This window comes from Trifolium pratense, linkage group LG2 (assembly GCF_020283565.1).
Source record: "Trifolium pratense cultivar HEN17-A07 linkage group LG2, ARS_RC_1.1, whole genome shotgun sequence".
Taxonomy (NCBI): domain Eukaryota; kingdom Viridiplantae; phylum Streptophyta; class Magnoliopsida; order Fabales; family Fabaceae; genus Trifolium; species Trifolium pratense.
In genome coordinates, this window is record NC_060060.1 from 52,261,647 (window position 1) to 52,272,697 (window position 11,051).

General features: G+C 33.0%; 1 protein-coding gene and 1 pseudogene across 1 annotated transcript; one reads left to right on the forward strand and one right to left on the reverse strand.

Annotated features, from left to right (window-relative positions):
- The first annotated feature begins 213 nt into the window (after positions 1-213).
- Positions 214-5,694, forward strand: LOC123904912 (annotated as a pseudogene).
- A 900-nt stretch (positions 5,695-6,594) lies between these two features.
- Positions 6,595-8,435, reverse strand: LOC123904913. Its single transcript, XM_045954515.1, has 2 exons — positions 7,257-8,435; positions 6,595-6,630 (listed from the first exon to the last, which is right to left on the reverse strand). The coding sequence occupies exons 1-2, from the start codon at positions 8,433-8,435 to the stop codon at positions 6,595-6,597; spliced, it is 1,215 nt and encodes a 404-aa protein (XP_045810471.1).
- Positions 8,436-11,051: the final 2,616 nt, after the last annotated feature.

The following is an 11,051-nucleotide window of genomic DNA, read 5'->3' on the forward strand; positions in this document are numbered from 1 at the left end:
TTTTAAACATGTACATCGTAATAACATATTATACCAACATTTGTAAACATATTATTAACATTTTAACTAAGAATGTGAAGAAGAACAAAATATTATAGTGAAACTAATGTATCAAATTATTATAGTGAAACTAATGTATCAAATTATTAACATTTTAATGTATCAAATCACTAATGTATCAAATCACCATTTACCGTAACACTGACTGTGAAAATGACGGCGACAACAGAGAAACGGATAGAGAGGGAGACAGCGAGCGGTGCTGGTACTGACAATTTCACTGTTCAGATTCTTTGGTAATCTCCTGGGAAAGAAGAAGAAGAGGAGGAGACAGTGAAATTATTAACATTTTAATGTATCAAATTACTAAGAATGTGAAGAAGAACAAAATATTATAGTGAAACTAATATTATAGTGAAACCAATATTATAGCAGAAACCAATATTATAGTGAAATCAATATTTTAAACATGTACATCGTAATAACATGTTATACCAACATTTGTAAACATATTATTAACATTTTAACTAAGAATGTGAAGAAGAACAAAATATTATAGTGAAACTAATGTATCAAAATATTATAGTGAAACTAACGTATCAAATTATTAACATTTTAATGTATCAAATCACTAATGTATCAATCACCATTTACCGTTAAACTGAAACTGTGAAAATGACGGCGACGACGGCGAAACGGATAGAGAGGGTGACAGCGAGCGGTGCTAGTAGTGACAAAGAGAGGTGATGGCGGAGAATGGTGTTGAGACAGAAGGAGAGTTAATTTCAGCGGCGAGTTGCAAGGAGATGACGGCGGTGAATGATTAGCAAGGAATCCTAATAGTGAAATTGTGTAAGGGAAGAAGAAGATGGACGTGATTGATTAGCAAGGAATAAGGAGATGATAGTGGTGGTGAATGATTAGCAAAGAGTTTACATGTTTCTTTCAATTTTTTTCTTTTTTAACCTGAACCGTTGATTTGTTTTATTGCCACATGTCACAGATCTAGGAAACTAATGGAGGAAAAGGAGGATATACTAATGGAGCTGATCTCAACTCGCACCAAATTCAATAATGTTGAGCGTGAGGGGGTTAAGAAGTCCCACATCTTTTATATTATAAACTTGTATACACAAGCAAACTCTAAACCCTAATTTGTTTTCCCTTCATTTTATCTTGTAATTTTTATTAAAAAATAATACAATTTTGTCTTGATTAGGATTCGAACCCACAACCCTTCGGTGTAAGGCAATATTTCCAACCACTATGACAAGTATAACAATTGTAATTAAAATTATGTGCAATAATTGATAAGCACCATCAATTTTAAAAGTATATCATATCAAAATTATTGTTGACCATATTATTCATCACGAAATATTTTTATGTCTTTCCTGATCAATTTTTTTTTTCCTACCGGATCATAAATGGAGAGAATAATTATCATGTGAGATTTGGAAAGTTATTATCACATGTGATTTGGAAAGTTATATACATATATATAGGGAGTGTATCCGGTGAGAACTGATAAATATTATGAGAAATGAGAACTATTGATAATAACCATTAGATTTAACTAACGTATCAGATTAAAATTATTTCACTCACATAAAACCTCACGTGATCATACTTGTGTAGATTGAAAAATCTTCTTAGATATAATATTTCCTAATTTATTCCTATAATCTTTCTTAATTTAATTTATTATTAACTCAGAAACTGTCCACTAATTCTATTCTAACACTTGAACATTCATTCGGCTTGTTCAATTCCCTCTAAGAAAATATTGGATATTTGTCTTTCTAGTTTTTTTTCTTGGCTTTTTTGTGTTCATGTTTGAGGTTTTTGAGATAGAAAATGGACAATAATTCTAACCCAAGATGTGTGCATTTGTTCAGCTAAACAAAATGAAAAATGAGAACTATTAATAGTAACCATTAGATTTAATTGACGTATCAGATTAAAATCTTCTCACTCGCTTAAAATCTCATGTGATTTTATTTGTGCAGATTGAAAAATCTTCTTATATATAATCTTTCCTAATTCATTTGCAGCTCCTTCAAAACTTACCTGAATAAATTTTTACTTCTCTGTTCAATTTTTTAACACAACAATGTCGTGATACAATTTTCTCTTAATTTCACGAATATAGTTTTTTTTTTTTTATAACCAAAAGCATTACGCTTAATATATATACCACTGGTTCTTTTGCAAAAAATTATTTAGAAACACAAAACATCAAGATAGGAGTGCAAATCAAACAACATGCAACAAATTAATCAATTCCATACCGTCAACAACTTTGTCACAAATTAAAAATTCACAAGTACTTGACTCGATGGCTCTCCTCAAGAAAGCACCAACATGACTTATGTGTTGCTGTATTTAATTAATTGTTATGGTAATTTTTCATTTTGTTTAGCTGAACAAATGCACACATCTTGGGTTAGAATTATTGTCCATTTTCTATCTCAAAAACCTCAAACATGAACACAAAAAAGCCAAGAAAAAAAACTAGAAAGACAAATATCCAATATTTTCTTAGAGGGAATTGAACAAGCCGAATGAATGTTCAAGTGTTAGAATAGAATTAGTGGACAGTTTCTGAGTTAATAATAAATTAAATTAAGAAAGATTATAGGAATAAATTAGGAAATATTATATCTAAGAAGATTTTTCAATCTACACAAGTATGATCACGTGAGGTTTTATGTGAGTGAGATAATTTTAATTTGATACGTTAGTTAAATCTAATGGTTATTATCAATAGTTCTCATTTCTCATAATATTTATCAGTTCTCACCGGATACACTCCCTATATATATATATATATATATATATATATATATATATATATATATATATATATATATATATATATATATATATATATATATATATATAGGAGAGGGATCAAATTACACAAGTGTAACATTTGAGTAATATTACACCGTTCAATAACGCTTCAACGAATACAAATTTTACAAAATCCACCGTTGGATTGAAAGTTTATATCATAGAGATCATTCATGTTAAATTTTATAAAAATCTAAAATCGTTTGATATGTTATTGAGATTGATCAAGCTTAACGATATTCAATAAAAACACATAAAGCGTTAATCTTGATCGGTCTCAATAACATATCAAACGATTTTAAATTTTTGTAAAATTGAACATGGATGATTTATATGATATAAATTTCAATCCAACGGTGAATTTTATAAAATTTGGATTCGTTGAAGCGTTATTGAGCAGTGTAACATTACTCAAATGTTACACCGGTGTAATTTGATCCCTCCCATATATATATATATATATATATATATATATATATATATATATATATATATATATATTTAAACAGGTCCTTTGAATCTCAATCCTTTATCTGATCGGGAGAAGTTGGTTAATGAATTGCAAATTAGATATCGGACCTACTGCGTTGAATTTTGCGTAACAGAAGTTAGTATAGTTCCAAATTTTTTAATAGATTGTTTTTTACACCAAAATTCTCAATTATATTTAATTTTATTTTATATGTTATTTCTATTAAAATTATGATACCGAGTATTGATATTAGGATTTTCACACACGACACAATTTTGCATTTAGTGAGTGATTTCTATTATATTTAGATTTAGATTGATATTTAACAAGGAATAAATAATATGCAATATTCATCATTTCATAGAATATTGTTAAATGGAAAAAACTCAAATTTCTTTTTTCCAAACATTTCTATTGTTCATTGATTTTATAGGGTGCAGTGATGCTTTCGAAGATGTTTTCTGCTGATTTTCGACACGAAATTTATCGTTTCGCAACTTTGGTAGATCCGTTCGCGAATCAATTTGAAGTATTTGTCGAAAAAAATAACAATAATGTTTATTTAACGCATGGCTGGTATGCTTTAAAAGATTTTTACAATATCAGCCGTATCGGGGCTTGGCTTACATTGGTATATACCGGAAAAGGACAATTTGGTATAATTTTAAGGGATAGGTTTCGTGCAGTTATAAATTCATACTCATTATTTTGATTTTAACATTGCAGATTTAATATTAACCGATGATCAATTGATACAATATGCACTATCAGATATTGAGATGATGTTACGTAGCTGTGGGAAGAGTTTAAAAGATTATCCTTCAATGCCTAGAGCAGACACATCATTAGTTCCTGATATCCAAAATAGTTTAATACACGACGAATTGAATTATAATAGACAATCATTAGTTGAGGAACATGTTAGATTGATGTCAACTATGACTTCAGAGCAACGTAAAGTATATGACACAATCATGACAAGAGTTAACGAAAACAAACCTGGTGTGTTTTTTTTATGGTTATGGCGGTACAGGGAAGACATTTATCTTGAGGGTCATGTCAGCCGCATTACGCTCAAAAGGTGAGATAGTTTTAACAGTTGCCTCAAGTGGGATCGCTGCATTGCTCATACCTAGCGGTAGAACAACACATTCAAGGCATGTATTCCTCTAAATGTTGACGAGTTTTCTACATGTACCATAGTTCCTAAAAGCCCTTTGGCGCTATTAATACAAAAAACAAAGCTCATTATATGGGATGAAGCACCAATGATGCACAAACATTGTTTCGAAGCTGTTGATTGAACTTTAAAAGATATTCTCAAGTCTGTTGATGAAAAAAATAAACACATTCCCTTCGATGGAAAAATTGTTGTTTTTCGCGGAGATTTTAGACAAATTCTACCAGTAATACCCAAAGGTACAAGACCAGAAGTTGTTCATGCTACTATTAATTCTTCGGTTCTTTGGAATTTTTGTGAAGTTTTAACATTGAGTAAAAATATGAGGCTTCTCGGTGGTGCTTCGAGTAAAAATATGAATGGGTTTTGGGTGTTGGCGATGGAGAAATTGGAGATGACAACGACGATGATTTAGAACTTGACATTCCATCAGATTTATTGATTCCAAATTCAGGTGATCCTCTTGCTTCTATCGTTGAAAGCACTTATCCTCAACTTTTACAAAACATGAACGATATAACGTATTTCCAAAATAGAGCTATACTAGCTCCTAAAAATTCAATAGTCGACACAATAAATGATTATATGTTGGATTTAATTCCTGACGAAGAAAAAATATATTTGAGTTATGATACTCCACTCACACAAAATGTAGACGATCAAACCATGGATGATGTTCATACTCCCGAATTTTTGAACACGATTTCTACGTCGGGACTTCCAAATCACAAGTTGAGACTTAAAGTTGGAGTTCCAGTTATGCTATTAAGGAATTTGAATAAAAAAATTAGGATTATGCAATGGAACAAGACTTATTATTACGAGATTGGGAAAACGTGCTCTTGAAGGAAAAATGATTTCAGGAAGTAATATTGGTGATCAGGTTTTCATACCTAGATTTTCTCTGACACCATCTGACGTGATAATTCCTTTTAAATTTCAACGGAGACAATTTCCTATAATGATTTCTTTTGCGATGACTATTAATAAGAGTTGGGAACAATCTTTAAAGCATGTTGGGATATATCTTCCGTCGCCAGTGTTTTCACATGGTCAGTTGTATGTTGCAATTTCAAGAGTTACTTCTAGAAAAGGATTAAAAATATTGATCATCGATGACGATAGTGAAGATACGACTAAGACTTCGAATGTGGTCTATAAGGAAGTCTTATGTAATATAACATAATTTTCTTTGTATGAATATTTATCCAAAATTATTGTTGAACTATCGCTTAATGTTACTCAACTTTTTTCATATACCTTACATTATTGGAATTATCATATCTTATTTAATCATTATATATTTTACAGCTAATCAGACCCGTGCACCGTACAGGTCGATATTCTAGTCAGATATAAGATTATATGGACATGAGTTTATTTGAAACCGAAACTTTATAGATATATGTCTGAGTTTTAAAGTTGTTTGTCGCTTCGTCTATATATAATTTTTTATTTTTAGAGAACCTATAAAAACTAAAAATTGAGACATGTTATTAGATTTTTAAGAGACCAGGATCATATCTCTCTAGAGCCCAATCCATGCTTAATTTCCAGTTGCGAGTACAAGTCCAAACTTAATCGGTATTACAGTTTTAGCTTATTTTGCACACCCCCTGTAGAAAGAAAAGAAAAACCCACCTTAATTGTGAAAATATTATTATTATTATTATTATTATTATTATTATTATTATTATTATTATTATTATTATGGTTATTATTATTATTATTATTCAAACAAAATTTGAGACACAAAATTGAAATATATTTGTTGTGATTTTGTCAAATAAGTGTGTTTAAATAACATTTTTCTAAAAAGTGTAAGTAGAATATAGTGATAACTGAGCACGAGAATTTTATTGATATTCATTAAAAAAAATATAGAATTAACAATTGACAATTGTTTTCTGTTAATGGAGTCTCTATAGAGTCTTGTAACAAAGACGAGAAAGAGATATAAATAAAGGGGGGAGAGAGAATCTCTCTGTGGTATATAATAGGAAATAAGAAACACTTCTCACTCAACTATTATAAATACACATTGACTAAGAGAATTTTCCCATATTCTGTATTTGTCGCACTTTCACTAGATTACATCCGGTTGATGAAATACTTGAAAAACCTAAAATAAATTAATATAATTTTAATTTTTTATAATCTATGAAAAAAAATAATTATAATTCCAATTTTAAGTTTTCCATAAACCTCGTTCAAACCATTTTAGGAATACTAATTCATCAATCTGAGTGTAAATCCATACATAATTTTTTTCATTTGACGTTCACACGTGAAGATTGCTTCTTTGTGGTAAAATGGTCAAAGTTTGTTAATATTCATTTTAAAAATAGTATAAAATTTACAATTATTTTTTATTGATGGAGTCCCTAGAGTGTCATAGGAGACAGCGATGTGAGAGAGAGGGAGGTAGAGAGAATCTCTTAGTTTTGTTGAATGAAGAACAATGAATGGGGAAGTACTTCCCACCCCACTATGCCTCTGTAACATCCTTAAACATATATCGTATTTTCATACTCAAGTAAGTTAAATAAAATCAATCTCAAACAATTGAAAGAAAAATATATACAACATTCAAAATAATATAAAATAAAAAATGAAATAGACAACCTTCAAAAGAAAAAAACATAAGACAATAAATATTATTAAAAAAAAATATCGCACTTTGATAGTCTTGGCGTTATTCCCCTCTCCAAAGGTGGTGAGTAGTGAGGCGTAGCCCATCACGTCTACCTGTTCCCCGGAAAATCCAACCAAAGTTCCGGCGTATGGCTGTAACTGTTCCTCGGCTAATTGCATGGCCTTAAAGGCCTCCCAATACATAATATCTGTTGAGCTTCCTGAGTCGATCAGGACTCTCTTTACATCGCAGTTCAGGATTTGGACTTGTATCACCAGAGGGTCATCATCATGAGGAGCCACCTCAAGACCATCCTTTGCTGTGAATGCCAAATCCGGGAAGGCGAGTGATTGCGGTTGCCTGATGAGGTATATCTCTGAAATTGCGCGGCGAACATATCGCTTCCTCGCCGAACTTGATTCGCCTCCTCCTGAGAATCCCCCCGCTATTGTATTCACAGAGATCCTTCCTTTGGGAGGTTCCTTACCTGGCCCAGGCGTATTCCATGGCTCTTGCCTGGGGATTTTAGGTACGACGACTCGCCCCTGTGCGGCGTCTTCAATGAATTTCCGGAGGTGGCCGCTTTTAATCAATTCCTCGATCAGATCTCTTAGGCGGAAACAATTTTCCGTAGAATGACCTCTGTATCTGTGGTAGGAGCACCAAGCGTTATCGTCGAGTCCCATGGGGATGGTGGTGTTTCTCTTGGCGGGAAGATTTGCTAACCCGCTGGTAAGAATTTCTTCTAACACGTAGGCTTTGGAAGTATTTAACGGTGTAAATTCTCCCCTGGCGGGATGGTTTCGGAATTCTCCCCTTGGCGGTTGATGATAAGGCTTGCCATGGCGCCTTTGCCATGAGTCTTCTTGGTGACCTCCGGCCTTTTGTCGCTGGTGATCAGGCGCTTTCGTAGTACGACTCACATATTCTTTCTCCTTGGCGTCTCTTTGCCTCTTCTCAGCGTTACTTTCTTCGCCCTTTATATAACACTCTGCTCTCTTGTTGACCTCCTGCATTGATGATGCTGGTTTTTGGGCCAGAGATTCATTGAAATGCCCTGCTCTCAACCCATTGTGAAAAGCCGCTACGAACATTTCTTGGTTGGGATTTGAGACCTTAATGGTGGCCTCGCTGAATCTGGCGAGATAACTGCGTAACGATTCGTTATGGCTTTGACGAATGGAGAAAAGGCTAGTTGACGTGACTCTCACGTGTTTCGATCCAGCGAATTGGTGGATGAACTTTTTGTGAAAATCAGCATAACTTTCGATTGAATTCCTTGGAAGGTTCATGTATCAACGCAAGGCTACCTCTTTGAGTGTGCCGGCTAATAATTTGCATTTTAGGTGCTGTGGAGCGTTCATTATAGCGGTTTGTGTTTCTACCGCCATTAAATGCTCCTGAGGATCCGTTTTTCCGTCAAAAGAAGGAAGGTGAGGAACTTTTATTGCTTCCATAACTTGAGTATCCCATAAGTGTTGTGCCAATGGTTGTACGTCCAAGATACTCTCTCCTTCCTCATCCTCTGAAATCGTCTTTGCTTTTTCTTTCTCATGTGCCCTCTCAGCCTCAATGGCCGCAATCTGAGTCTGCAAACGCCGAATTTCCAAGACGGCGGTTTGCAGAGTGTTGGCACTAGAGTTATCGTGATTTTCGTGTTCCCCAGCCATGTGGAGATGCTTAACTCTTTGTCTAGGTCTATGTGGTAGGCTGGGACAAATGATTCTACCGCAGCCCCACGGTGGGCGCCAAAATGTTCTGGTAAAAACTCTGAGGGGGTTATATTATTGATGAAATGATGTTGATTACACCTTAGTTCAATCCCAACAACCCTGGGAGTTTATAAGTCAGAATTCGATCCTTTACAAATGAAAGTGTGAAGCTATTTATAGACCACTCAGTCTTCTTCCCCAAGCAAAGATTCCTAGAAATCCGGTCATTAGCATCTCCTTCTGTGATACAGCGTGGAGATAGGGTTGATAACCTTGGCCTCCAAGTTATGGCGGTTATAGGAAGTTGATTTCTTCCTCCCTTAAGCTAGCAGTTGACGCAGGGAAGGAGAAGATACTTTTTTAATGACATAAAATCTACCCTTCTTGGCGTTGTCTCATTGCTATTGGTCGCCCCTGGGCTTCTTCTCGCCTGTTGGATATTCAGGGTTTATTCGATTTGGGCCTATCTTCCTTTCTACTCTAATTGGGCTTAATGGATATTTCCTTAAGCCCATTGCCCAGTCCAGTGTCATACATTGGGAACCAAAATTAGAAGAAGGAAAAAGGGTCAAAACCAGTGATGTCACTGTCACATGGTTTATTTGTACTTGAAAGGTCTTTTTCATGTGGTTTGGCTTAGATGGTTTGGTCCAATCTCAATGATACATTTTTTTTATACTCACAAAATGTCACATGGCTTAAATGACTTGGTTCAATCTCAATGATACATTTCCTTTCTATTCACAAAATGTCATATGGCTTAGATGGCTTAGTTAGTAGTGTACTTTTAGTTTAGTTATCAATTTTGTGGACACACCAATTGTCCTTACTTTGAACACATGGCAGCATTTTAAGTAAGGGTAATTGAGAGTTTTTCAGAACAATCAACTTTCTTATATAGATTAGATATTCATGTCAATTGAACTAAGTTTATGGGACAATAGTTTCAATTTTTATACACCAATCACTCTTTTAAATCATACTAATTTTTCATATAGTAACCATATTGAACTTTTAAAATTTTGAACTATTATTGATTGAATTGATACTCATTATATACCACTTAGAGTGATCTATGATTACTTAATTATAACAAACATTAAGACATGTCACTCTGACAATAATCCACTATTGAATGCAGTTTTTGTGGAATACATGAGACAGCTCACATAGACATATAATGCAAATGGATTCTACATCATTATCTTATTTTGATAAAAACTGTGTTGTTGTGTCATCAACATTGATAAGATGAAAAAAATTGTTGTGACCCATGTTGTTGTTTGAGATAAAAGTTTTGAAGAGCCGGATAGAATCATCTGTCATTGACATATGTTGGTGAAGATAACAACTTGTTGGTGTTATGGTTGTTGTTGCTCTGATGACAACGAGGACGTCAACCCATATTATTGGGGACAAAGACAAAGGAAATGACGATATAAACATTGTTTAGATCGGAACCAGGTACAATGAAATTACCAGCAGCAGCATTCAAACCATGAACTTAGTTCATCTTGATTTCACAAAACGAATGATTGTAGGGTCAATTGCAAAAGAGAGAAAGATAAGTGGAAGAATCACTATCATGAATTGTTGTTGATGTATAAATAATGTTTGTGTGGGATTTTTATTTATATATTTTTGTTATGACCGTTAGAAACGTGAAGATCACGCGAGCAAGCATTAATTAAGGAAATAGTTGTTAATTAGTAACTAGCTGACTATTTATATTTTTAATAAAAGAAACTAATTTAAAGACCGACAAAATTAGTAGTTGAGTCAATCTCCCCTCGGGTCTACGCTGTCGATGCGACGTTGTTTGGGTTAGATTTATTAATAAGAAAAAATTGTTACAAAATTTATTAAAAATTAGTGTGTGTGTGTATATATAAATAATAAAGAATAATATTATCATATTATAACTCACAATTTTGTAAATAATTTACTAATATATACATAAAATATAAAATGAATAAGTTAAGTCACGATGTTTTATTTAGTGGTGATAGATTTTGGTATGCATGATATCTTAGGTTCGATCCTCATTGACAACATTGTAAACATAAAAAAATGAATAAGTTTTGTTTTTTGAAGTTAAAAGTTATTTCACTATACATATATAAAATTAAAATTAATACGAGAGAAAACGGATAGTTAGGGATAATTCATAATACTCATAAACAATGGTGGCCTTGA

Excerpts from the sequence above, each read along its gene's own strand:
- LOC123904913 (XM_045954515.1), bottom strand. The coding sequence starts at position 8,435 with ATGAACCTTCCAAGGAATTCAATCGAAAGTTATGCTGATTTTCACAAA. Across the intron at positions 6,631-7,256 it reads TTGGATTTTCCGGGGAACAG|GTTTTTCAAGTATTTCATCA; the intron begins GTAGACGTGATG and ends AATTTATTTTAG.